This window comes from Saxophila tyrrhenica (genome assembly GCF_035928015.1).
Source record: "Saxophila tyrrhenica strain CCFEE 5935 chromosome Unknown scaffold_18, whole genome shotgun sequence".
Taxonomy (NCBI): domain Eukaryota; kingdom Fungi; phylum Ascomycota; class Dothideomycetes; order Mycosphaerellales; family Extremaceae; genus Saxophila; species Saxophila tyrrhenica.
In genome coordinates, this window is record NW_027041750.1 from 55941 (window position 1) to 68047 (window position 12107).

Genomic DNA, 12107 nt, shown 5'->3' on the forward strand with positions numbered 1-12107 from the left:
ACCGCGACGCGTTGTGGACGGCACGGACCCAACGATCAAAACATGTCACGAGGAGAGAGCAGAGTCTCCTGTATGATCAGAAGGTAGGCCAATCAACTCTCCAACCTCGAGATGCGGTATGATTGCGCAGTCTGCAGAGCACCACTTTCGGACGACGACCTGGCGGAGTTGAAGGGACTATGTGGCTTGTGCGAGACGGCTACCGTTGACGCAGCTTATGGCTCCGACCCTGAGGGCGACGCCCAGGACTACAGTGAGGCACAATCAGAGGATGACCACGACCGCGTTGCGCGCTGCAAGCTCAAGGCGTGCAAGATGCCTCTTCAAACTGCGCTCGAGCTCCTGGAAAGCAACGACTGCTTCGCGACTTTCAATAGGATCCCGAACTTCTCAGCCCCAGGATTGATTGTGGATAACGGCATGCCTATCGGGCTGCCTCTCACCAGTTCCGACGCCAACAGAATCATCGCTGCTAGCCACGAAGCACCCTTCGGAAAGGGCCCACAGACGATGGTGGACACCTCTCTCCGCCGGACATGGGAAATTCATCCCAGCGAGCTCAAGTTTCAGCATGGCGATGCGTGGCAGAATTTGATAGCTAGCCTCCTGCCCGCGGCTTGCAGAGCGCTTGGCCTTGAGGATGAGCTGTCAACAATTGATGCTCAGCTGTACAAGTTGCTGCTATACGAGAAAGGCGCCATGTTCAAGCCTCACACAGAGTATGTCACCTTGAACATACACACTCGTGTGGTAGCTAGTGAAGCCCACTAGCTCTGAGAAAGCTCCTGGAATGTTTGGAACCATGATCGTCTGCCTGCCGTCTGCACACGAAGGAGGTGACATTGTGCTTCGCCATTCTGGTCAGACGAGGAAGTTCTCTACTACCAGGTACCATCCGTGTTCCGCGGCGTGGTACGTTGATGGAGTCCACGAGATCCAAGAAGTCACCGCAGGCCGGCGTCTGGTTCTAGCTTACAATCTCGTGAAGTCCTCCTCTGCTTTGTCAATGCCATCGGCAGCCACGCACTCATCAGCAAATACTATACTTGACCAAGCACTGGAGACATGGTCCCGTCGTACCCACGAGGACCCGTCGAGCAAGGACAACGAACTCGTCTACGTGTTGGAGCATCAATATACGGATGCCAGCCTCAGCTTCGAAGCCTTGAAACGAGCGGACAAGCTTCGCGCTCAAGCATTGATGCAGCTCAGAGCAAGATACGACTTCGAGGTCTACCTGGCGAATGTGGAACGCTCGGTAATGGGAGAATGCGAGAAAGAGTACGATCCGTACGATAGGTATGGCATGAGTCGCAGCTACATGTCCCGGGGCAGAGGGTGGAACTACTACGATGATGAAAGTGATGAGGACGAAGACGAAGACGAGGACGAGGATGAATACGGGCCAGCGCATTTGACTGGCGACCTCCATGAGCATACCGAGGTCTTCGACCACAATTTGGCGTTGAGAAGGCTACTGCACATGGATGGACGGCTTCTTGCGGATGAGCTCGAGATCTCCAAACATTCCATCGTGCAAACAGATGCTTTCGATCGAGATCCCGACGACGAGGACTACTCGGGCTACACCGGCAACGACGGCGCTACTTCCACCCACTTCTATCGCGACGCGGTGCTGGTACTCGTGCCACGCCGCAACAAGATGGGTCTGCTTTTGCGCTCGATTGGGCGCGGACGAAGTCTTTTCAAAGCGAATGTGCGACCCCTACTGGACGAGGCAGTCTCGAGGGCGAAGACCTGTAGTCCTCAGCACAGGAAAGACTTGGTCGAGATATGCACGCTTGTAATCGGCAAGAACCAATCCGATGCAGCGAGTGTAACTTCCAGCTATGGCTACGGATCGCTTCCGGAAGATGTCATTGACAGTGCTGTCGCGGCTTTGATACAGATTGGCGAATTCCACGCGCTTTCCGAAGCTGTCAAGAGGGGTGACAATCCGCTGCCCAAGGCCAGTATGCAGAATTTGGCCAGAGCACTGGAAGGTCCGGAGAAGCAGGAGGCTAGAGAAGTGTGAGTTGAGCGAAGATAGACTTCTGACAGTCAAGGACACTGAACCATGTGACAGGCTCAACCAGGCAATGTCCAAGTACCCTTTCTTGGCAAGCTCGATGAACGCCCTTTTAGACATGTTCGGTAGCGACTTGGGCAAGCGAAATCCCCTTGTACGGCCCTGGATCCTTGACCAAGTAGCCAGTGCTATCCGCAAACCCAAAGCCTTCGACACGGAGTCTGGTGGCCCAACATTAGCAGACATAGGGGTTAAGGTTGGGTCAGAAGATTTCCTCGGGGATCAGTATGTCGCCCCGTTCGAGTATGAGACACCTACTGACGCTGTTCAGTCTTGTGCCTGTCGTCAAAGAATCTGCTGCTGACTCACGCTTCGCAATGGCGTTTCTTGCCCGATGGCGTTTGACTGCCCACGAAAGCTTCTCACCGGCAATGGCTGATGAAGTTTTCTACGGCATACTGCGTGCAACCCTCAGTAAATGCACTCTAATGAGTGTTTCTGCCACTGCTCGGACCGGCTCGCGGCACAATGGCGGAGTCTCGGACAACGACTTCGCTTGCAACCTTGCCACCGTACTGTCTGCCCTACTGGAATCTGGCCTTCCTCATGAGACTGAATCAATCTGTCGCGTCCTTGTAGCTCATTGCCAGCGCATTGATGGCCATCAGAACAGATCCATCATGGTCCCCGTGCTTCGCGATGTCGAAGTCGCCGCACTGAGTGCTTTGAAGCGACCATACGGCCATTGCATCCAAACACTTTACACAAACGTCCTGGTCAGGTTGGTGCTGGACTATGTCGGCGCCGAACCGCCTCTCGCCCTGAACTGGGTCAGGCCAGCAATCAGCCATGAGGGCGGTAAGGACTGCCAGGAGCTGACCCGTTTTCTTGCCGACGGCAGACAAGTTGTTGGGCAATTCAAGATGGGCGCACCGAGACGGAAACATTTACAAATGCACCTCACATCTGGCAACTACGACTACAACTTCGCGCGCGAGCACTACGAATTCGCCACCGACACTTCCCGCAGACCCGCCGTACTCGTCATCACAAAGACGGACCGCAAACAGCGTCTTGCTCATGAATCCTGGACCGGTAAACGGGATGAAGTACTTCGTCTGTTGCGAGAATTTCCTGTGCCGGAGGGGTTGCGGCAGCTGTTGCAGCATCCGGCCATGCTGGATGATATCCGTGGGATGCGGTTCGAGGCGCTGTCGAGGGCACGAACGCAAGGTGTTCTGCAGCCGCTGTCGCTTAATCAGCAACCATCGGCAGCGACTGGTGCCAAGCGCAAGGCGGAAGAGGCTGTTGATGCGCCTGCGGCGAAGCGGACGGAGGTTATTGATCTGTGCTCCGACGGCGAGTGAGTGTTGGCGAATTCACTAACGATGGAGTGTGAATTCTCTTCTGTGGATGCGGTCACTCGGACGAAAGAATGTTCAGGGTCTCGATACTGTCTACCATTGCAGCCGAAGGCGTGCGTCTCAAACACATTACGCAAGCCGACTAAAACATCCATCTGCCCGGTCAACCCTCCATCACTCCTCCACCGACCGATCCTTGGAAGGGTGTCCAGCACTTTATCCGCCGACCACCTCTTCGTCGAGTGCTCGGCACTTCTTAGAGCACAGACTGCGTCACGCCTTTCCCTTCTCTCGCAGTCTTGCTCGAGGCCCGAGCTGCAGTAGGCTGGCCAGCAGCGACCGGTCCGACCCTCGGAGAACCCTGATGACTGCCATCGGCCTCTTCTTCGCTCTTGGTGTCGAAGCTCTTTTCTGCGCCTGCGTCCGTGGCAGCACGGCCTGCCAATTCCGCCTCGCGAACACCGGCGGCCGCTGCGTTGGCTCTTGCTTGGGAGCTCTGATGGGATCCGTATCCAACAGCAGCACGGCTCTGCTGCGTACTCGAGTGGAAGGACCACGGATCTTCGATATGGCTTGGTATCGAAAAGGTTTCTATCGGTTGAAGGCCAGTCGGTCCAGCAGGCTGAATGCCGGCGAGTAAATTGCCGGATTGTAAGGCTTGACCTGCTGCTGCGATGCATTTCTGGCAAGGATATGTGCAGCTTTCAAGAGTGCCGTGCAAGGTCAGATAGTGATGGCTGTCGGCCGCTTGGGCGGCTTCTCGGTGGATCAAGGCCTTGGCCTCGCGGGCAAGGTCAGGCTTAGGTTGGGTCAGCGTGTTCCATTGGGTAAAGATGGAGTATGGCTTACGGTGCTCGTGGCATTACCTCCGGAGGTATGGCAACGCAAGTTGTCTTCTGTAAGCAACGACGGAGCCATTGTGTGTGATGTTGGTGGTGGTGCTGATTGAACGAGTAGATACAAGCTAGATAAGAATGAAGGTGATGGAAGGATGGAAGCTGAATGTGGTTGAACCGCAATATACTGAGCGACGGCCTACTTCTTATAACAACGACCACAGCCGACGGAAAGGGCGTCACCGCTCTCCAGCTTTAGAAACGGGGCGACGAGGGTGCAATGGGACTCTGAAACACCATCGAGCTCGTTCCAACTACCGCGGGCGTTGAGCCGTGCATACCAGGTTTGATTGTCGTAGGTCTGCTCACACACTCTCCGGCACGACCACTGAGCTCGTGTCGAATCTTCGGTCTCAACAGCAGGCAAGCGTCCCGCAGGGGTCGCATCATCTAAGGCGCATTAGACTGAGGCCTCTCCAAGTTTGAGGGTTTCCGAGGTGACGTGGGCAGCTATTTTGAAGGCCATATCTGCCTCTAGACCAGGAAGGATTCTCGAGACTCTGGTAGCGTCAGGTTCAGAGTTAAGCGCCACATCCGATTTCCTGGGCTCAACCACTCAGTCGGCGGCAGAACCCGCGATTCGCTGAACTCTCACAGGGACCGGTACGTCTTTAAATCAACCACCAACATCATCCGCTCGCTCTTCACTTCTTGAGCAATGCCGAAGCGCTGCAATGCCTGGAATCATCGCATACCCAACGCTCGTCATCTCGCAAGCTTCAATCTTGTCGTACTGCAATACGCATGGAACTCTGCCCTTCCAAAGACCCCATGACGAAGCCTCTTTTGCTCGTGCAGATGCACAACCTGCAGACCCCTGCAGATGATGGCCCTAGCGTGAAAAGGTCAGCTGCTCGATAGGAAGATTAGGATAGTCTGATGGTGGATGGTGCCGGCCGCGGGCGTCATCTATGTTGCTGTTCGATGCGAACACCCGCTTTGCGGAAACCCACAGGACGCGAGCTGCCGTCAATCAACAACTAGACTCAGGCAGCAATGCGGAACGCATCGCACAGACATGCGCGAACTATGCAGCAATGATCAGGCACCTGAACGATTGGCTCCCATTCATTCAGCTCTGGCGTGACTGGACAATTCTCATCCCCATCTCCCCTCCCAGGCACATGCACTTCAATGCACCTCTTGCGCAGAAGTAGGAGGTACGAGAAGTTATTCTGGTCCTTGTCGCCGTTTCAGCAGCCGAGCTTCCATCTCTTTCTAGCGTCCTGCCGCTTACGGATAGCTCAAGCTCAGCTCCAGCGAGAACGCACTGGGACCTGGCAGGGCTGGTTGTAAGGCTGGCGAATGGCATGCTCGGGAAGCTACGACGACCAACAATTGGCTCACGAGACCTGGCTGTAATGATCCTTTGATTCTGTTTCATCGAAGCCGTCTCGTTCCATTTCGGTCCTGAGGCTGAACATTTGTAGAGCAACTTCAGAGGCACGATGACAGAGCGGGTTTTACTCCGGCTAGCGAGCGTACTCCCTGGTGAACTGAGACGGGTGCGTGTGGTTGGTACGTGACAATCATTCCAACACATTGTCTTGCTGTTGTGGACCACACCATCTCAAGGTCGGCAGTATGAGTTTGCAACCTCCAAAAATCCATAGCGCTTCATGGAAATCCACGCAAACGAGAACTCATGCACCGTGATACCACACACGTCTCAAGCACAGGCAATCCAACAGTCATCCACCTCACTCGCCACGACCGTATCCATCAGCAGAACCAACAGCCCCAAACGTCGCAATAATCATCCTAACCATCTCTCCAGGATCTCTCGGCTGCAACTCCTGATCTATGTGCTCTGGCGTCGAAACCCCACTTCCAGACGACGACATCGCGGGAGACGCAGAATCATCCAAGTCCAGCCAGCTATTACGCTGGCGCTCCTCAACGGCGCGTGTTGTCTCCAGCGGCATACTGGCTGGAGTCCTTTCAATGCTGGCCCCGTGCGTGATTCGCGATTGGTTTGCTGGCTCCAGCAAACCGTTGTGACCCGGACTCGTCTCCTGCGCCAGTGTATGGTGGTGTCTGGATGTCGCTCTTCCGACAGCTGTTTGATACCCGTGGTACGGTCGGTATGCTCTCAGGAAGGAGATCCAGTCCACATATGTGGGTTCGTCTTCCGGTGAAGCAGCCACCCATCGCTCCATAGGACTGGCCGATGCTGGCTCGTTCGCTTGGTAGAGCAAACAGCACTCTTCCAGTTCTCGAGCAGCCTGCCTTGGGTCGGACATCAAGCGCTCACCTGCAGGATGTGGGAAGGTGGCTTCGAACGACTCGACGTGGCCGGCGCTCGATTGACGCTCGGCAAAGCTCTGGCGGAAGCATTGTCTAGTCGTCGAACTCGTGGAATAGATCTGAACAGCCGCGTCAGTCAGTGCTGCCATTGCAACGTCAATGAGCCAACCAGCAATCAACTTACGGCAGCGGTCAGCTGTGCCTGTGGGCCTGCTGTGGGTTGGTATCGGTCGCGAGGCTGATTGTCGGACAAGGAGGATTGATGTTGGGTTCCAGACATGGAGACGCCGAGTCCATTCGATGACTCAGACGCTTGCTGAGCATTGCCGGTGGCAGTCGAGGACGTCTGTTCACCAGAGGGTTCGTGATGCTGGGTATGGGACGATTCCATTGTCAGGGTGGTGAGATGGAGGCTACTGATGATTTGGTGGAGGTAAATGTTCTAATGGACTGGCTTCGATGTCTTGTGCACATTTTTCTCGCCGAACCGGACGTCGCAGCTCATGATTTACCCTCCTCACCAATGGACGGACCATACTTCGACCCCGAGCTCGATCTCAGATGCACGTCGAATTGCACAAAACCACTGCACGGGGAGACGGGGCACAGCATCAGGACGACATGCTTGCATCGTCGCACAGCAGCATGGGGCAGCGATCGTAGTCTTCAAGCACACCGGAGCGGCAAGCGATCCGAGTATTGTTCCATGATCCTTGCAACCACGTGGCAGCCATGCGAGGAGATTGCGCTAAACGTAGATGCAGGAACCGCATTGAGACAAGATGGACTCGGCTTGATGAGAACTGCAGATCTGCGGTCGAGGCAAATGCAAAATCCACGCTTGTTTGCGCAAAATGCTTGCACGATTAGCTGGCTGAGCGTCTAGCTTCACGGACGATGAGGTGATGCTATCGGCGGAGCAGTCTGAGACAGGGCTAGATTGAGCCATTGGATCGACAGCGCTGGGAGAGATCATCCCACGACCCGGCCCAGTAGCTCAGACGAGATCGTCCGGATGTTCAGGATGTCGAAAGCTCTCATCACAGCACGTGGTCGGCCGGGATGTTGAAGGATTCAGTAGAGCTGCAAGGCGTCATCTCCCACCCTACACGCCAAAGACGGAGAGGGTGCTGTCAATGGTTGAAACAGAGTTCTCGCGCCGTCGAGCGGGCCCAGTAACGTGCCGCTTGCGCCGTCTCAAACCTTAGAGCCACGCCAGCGTCATCTTTTCTGGCAGCTCTGGCCGGTGCGGCGGCGCCTCATGCGAGGATCTTGTATGAGATAGAGTTCGACGTCCGAGATGCCCTGTTCGTCCATGACTCGGCAGAATAGATCGTCCAGGTGTGGGGGTGGTGCGGCCTAGCGATGCGCTGTTCTGGCTGCTCCATCTGCCCGTCGAACTCAGGCAATCGTGCATCCACTGCTCATGCTTACAGGCCCAGTGGACCCTGGAGCCAGAAGCCACTTCCACGCACCGAAGGGTGTGCTGCAGTAGCTGTCCACTTGCGTCTTCAAGCCTTATCGTGCACGGTGTTGCTTTTGGAACATTCGACGCAAGCGCGTAGAAGCTGAAAAGCGAAGAGGCTTGAGATCCTGGAGACCCCTCAGCTCAACATGACGCATGAACCCTGCAATCTCCACGTGGGAAACACGTGCGAACATACCATGCGACTGGCAACCAATTGGATCGAAGCGCGTGTGCTTGTCGAAAGTCGATCGCTTAGGGAGTTCTTGAAGAACGCGGGATGGATGACAACGCCAGGGCCAGGGCGGCTGAGATTTCACGCAATTGCAGGCCTGTCTACGCCAATCACGTCTGCTCTGCCACGCCTCTCACGCATCAAAGCTGCACACACCACTGCACACACCTCACGTTCACCCACTCAAACAGCTAAAAGAACCCACTCAAAGCTTCGCACTAAGCACCTGCCGCATCCGCCTCTCCACCGCCTGCAGATACTCCCCCGTCGTGACAAAATCATCCTTCTTCCCACAACTGATCGCCAGATCCTTCGTCATGATGCCCTGCTGATCCACCACATGCACGCACGCCTCCTCCAAGCTCTCCGCAAACTTGACCAGCTCGGGCGTGTCGTCCAGCTCGCCGCGCTTCGCCAGCCCGCGCGTCCAGGCGAAGATGGAGGCGATGGGATTGGTGGAGGTGGGGTTGCCTTTCTGGTGCTCGCGGTAGTGGCGCGTGACGGTGCCGTGGGCGGCTTCCGCTTCGAAGGTCTTCCCATCGGGCGTGATGAGGACGGAGGTCATGAGGCCGAGGGAGCCGAAGCCTTGGGCGACGATGTCGGATTGGACGTCGCCGTCGTAGTCTACAGAAAGTCAGTGTCAAGCCTGATGGTGGGGCAGTTTTGCGCAAAACTCACTCTTCATCGCGATCAACATGCCGCCTTCACTCTTGATCATCTGAGCCACCATGTCGTCGATGAGACGGTGCTCGTACCAGATCTTCAGGTCCTCAAACTGCTTGCGGTAGGTTTTTTCGTAGATCTCCTGGAAGATGTCTCTGAACTGGCCATCGTACTTCTTCAAGATGGTGTTCTTGGTCGACATGTACATGGGAATCTTCAGGTCAATTGCACGCTTGAATGAAGCATGCGCGAAGCCCGAGATGCTCTCGGTAGTGTTGTACTGTGTCTGTGCAACACCACCTTGATGCTTCTCGGTAAATTCAAACACCTCTATCCGCTCTGGCTCACCACCTTTCGGTGTGAAGACCATCTCGAGCTTGCCAGGCTGCCTGATCACGCTGTCCTTGGCTCGGTATTGGTCGCCAAAAGCATGTCTGCCAATGACAATCGGCTTCTTCCAGCCTGGCACCAGCCGTGGAATACGGTCAATGACAATCGGCTCCCTGAAGACTGTCCCTCCCAACTGGTTCCTGATTGTGCCATTCGGACTGAGCCACATCTTCTTGAGCTTAAACTCCTCCACCCGTGCCTCATCTGGTGTAATGGTCGCGCACTTGACACCAACACTGTACTTCTTGATCGCCTCCGCCGCATCGAGGGTGACTTGGTCGTTGGTCTCGTCGCGGTACTCGAGGCCGAGATCGTAGTACTTGAGGTCGATGTCCAGGTATGGGAAGATGAACTTGTCCTTGATGTCCTTCCATATTATCCTGGTCATCTCGTCGCCATCGAGCTCGACGACGGGGTTCCTACCCGACGCATATCAGTCGCCCGTTCACACAACACAGTCTTATCGCTCGACCTACTTGACCTTGATCTTGGGGATCTGGCTCGCCATGTTCCTACGCTGCACAAGCTTCGCCGCGACTGGCCTTGGAAAGGAACGTGCCCCGCCGGAGACAGAAGCTGGAGAGGAGAAGGAGGATGCGGCAAAGGCGGTGCGACGTACGAAAGAAGTCATGTCGACGCGAGAAGAAGAAAAGAGAGTTCCGCAGATACAGCTCCGAGAGTCAAGCAGCGAAGCGTGTCTGCATGGCCCGAGGATGACGGGAAGTGCGCCGACCTCGTCTCGTTGCCGCCGTTCTCTCGCTGCGACTGCGACTGCGGGGATGGCAGTGGAGGCCGGAGGCTGGGTTTTAGCCGGAAATAGCCGAAGAGGCCGATGTCACAACCTCACCTCACCTCACTTCTGATCTCCACCATCGACCTTCTCCATTGGCTTCAGACGCTGATAACATCTCCGAATAACCCTAGACCGGGCATGTCGTGCTGCAACAGCTCGCCAGAAACACGGCTGGATGATGCAGTGATCGAACGCTCCAGCGGAAGGCTGCACACGCCAATTACGTGGAATCTCGATCGAACGAAGCAGACCAGCGACATGTGTTCAGAGCTGGCCAGTAGGGGGCTCAGAGAGCAAGCATGTAGGACTGTCTTGCATCGCTTCCTTGGACGACATGTATTCTTCCATGCACGCCAGTGACCGGTCTCAGAGGCGCAGAGGCCATGAGGTCCAGTTCTTGACTTGCCTGCTCAAGGTCCAGGTGCAGCTACGAGGCTCTGCAATGTCTTGTTGGAGCACACGGATCCAAATTCGGGACACCCAGAGATTCTGAACCAGGAGTTGACACAGGTCTCAACCCACCAAAGAAGGGCAGATCGGACAATCTTCTGCGGCATCAATCTCTCCGCTAACGCGGGCGCCGCATGGCGTTAGAGTGGTCCGTTACGCTCAACGGTCTCACAGGGGAGGTCCGCCAGTGATTCACCGCAATATCGGAAGGGTTGTTCTGTCGTAGCCGACTTGCATATGGCAGCCTGAACTAACTGCAACAGATCCGTGCATTCGTCGTCCTATTAAGACACCCGAAAGGAATAAGATATATTCTCTGGCATTCACCCTACGATACCGAATGATACAAAAAGTGACTGCTCTCTTCGTGGCGTCTTCTTCAGCAGCCGTCTTCGAACCATTAGCATCTGCCAGAAATCTTCTTCACCAGCATCACCTACAATGTCGGCCAACTCAGCCAACTCCAGCTCGCTTGGTCGGCCACATGAATCTCAACAGCCAGCGACGTGGTCCCCATTACCCATCATGCTCGTTCTGGCCGCCTGTCTCTCGCCATGGCTGCTTATCTGCCTCATCCGTTCGCTCCTGCATATGGCTCAGCAGCTCAAGGCTACTACGGCGTCCACCAAACCCAGCATCATAAACTTCGCAGCCGCCCTGACGGAGCTGATCATCCTGATAGTGTTCGGTGTGCTTGTCATACTCGAGACGTTCAACAACGAAGAGAGGTTCAGCACCTTACACCCGGCTGGTCAGTTCGCGGCCCAATCCATGATGATATTAATCACAATCTTCGGATCCCGTACCGCGGCGTTCTTGACCATATTTCTCATCGAATGGCTGGCTTTCGGACTTGTCGAACCGGAGCCAGACAATTTTGCGGTATTCAACTCCTTCACCACCCTGCCATGCTTGGCGTGTGGCTCTCGCCACTGCGAATGTACATGTAAGTACTCGCTGGACACATCTTGTAACGTTGCTGACATCGATATAGCACGAACCACCCCAGCGACGCATGACCAGCACGCCCGCCAGACCGTCACCATCAAGTCCTGCTGATCTAGGCCAACATTTTCGAGCTCGATCCGCCGTTTGAGACCTTGCGGCGGGACGAAAGGGCTCGCACTAATTTCTGTTTGGACTTTCAGCGACGGTCATTGGTTGTGGGCTTGCAGATGCGATTGTGCATCGGACGTCGTAAGTTGGTGAGCATTACGGTGTTCACGTACAGGTTGATTTCGCTTCTGAGCAGACGGCATGGCTTGGACTTCGTGGTTCAATGCATGACGTGCTACGCACGGTGGTTGCACAACTGATTTAGCCAAGAGCATGTTGACAGGGTTCTTTCTAGTGCACGGGAGGCTGCAGAATGTATCTACATCGACTCGCAACAAGAACTGAGCAGCTTCATCCATGGCTATTCACTGCAGATCAGGGTCGTGATGTATGTACTACCATCAATGAGACATGTTCGCCTCCACTAACGAGCCTATTGGCACAATGAGCTGGTAGTCCAAGTACAACGAGCGCACATCTGGCAAGATGTCTTTCTCGTTTACTATTGACGACCTTCAA

At 55.2% G+C, this 12107-nt stretch overlaps 5 protein-coding genes across 5 annotated transcripts; 2 read left to right on the forward strand and 3 right to left on the reverse strand.

Annotated features, from left to right (window-relative positions):
- Positions 1–111: 111 nt before the first annotated feature.
- LTR77_009428 (uncharacterized protein) lies at positions 112–3396 on the forward strand (the record flags this gene model as incomplete). The annotated part of the gene is made up of 4 exons (XM_064806656.1): positions 112–719; positions 772–2031; positions 2087–2314; positions 2361–3396. 4 exons carry the CDS (start codon positions 112–114, stop codon positions 3394–3396), a joined length of 3132 nt encoding a protein of 1043 aa, XP_064654961.1.
- A 253-nt stretch (positions 3397–3649) lies between these two features.
- LTR77_009429 (uncharacterized protein) lies at positions 3650–4311 on the reverse strand (the record flags this gene model as incomplete). The annotated part of the gene is made up of 2 exons (XM_064806657.1): positions 3650–4192; positions 4243–4311. The coding sequence occupies 2 exons, from the start codon at positions 4309–4311 to the stop codon at positions 3650–3652; spliced, it is 612 nt and encodes a 203-aa protein (XP_064654962.1).
- A 1678-nt stretch (positions 4312–5989) lies between these two features.
- On the reverse strand, positions 5990–6927 carry LTR77_009430 (uncharacterized protein; the record flags this gene model as incomplete). The annotated part of the gene is made up of 2 exons (XM_064806658.1): positions 5990–6655; positions 6721–6927. The coding sequence occupies 2 exons, from the start codon at positions 6925–6927 to the stop codon at positions 5990–5992; spliced, it is 873 nt and encodes a 290-aa protein (XP_064654963.1).
- A 1514-nt stretch (positions 6928–8441) lies between these two features.
- Positions 8442–9797, reverse strand: IDP1 (Isocitrate dehydrogenase [NADP], mitochondrial precursor (Oxalosuccinate decarboxylase); the record flags this gene model as incomplete). The annotated part of the gene is made up of 3 exons (XM_064806659.1): positions 8442–8860; positions 8915–9708; positions 9766–9797. The coding sequence occupies 3 exons, from the start codon at positions 9795–9797 to the stop codon at positions 8442–8444; spliced, it is 1245 nt and encodes a 414-aa protein (XP_064654964.1).
- A 1176-nt stretch (positions 9798–10973) lies between these two features.
- On the forward strand, positions 10974–11591 carry LTR77_009432 (uncharacterized protein; the record flags this gene model as incomplete). The annotated part of the gene is made up of 2 exons (XM_064806660.1): positions 10974–11478; positions 11527–11591. The coding sequence occupies 2 exons, from the start codon at positions 10974–10976 to the stop codon at positions 11589–11591; spliced, it is 570 nt and encodes a 189-aa protein (XP_064654965.1).
- Between the last annotated feature and the right edge of the window lie 516 nt (positions 11592–12107).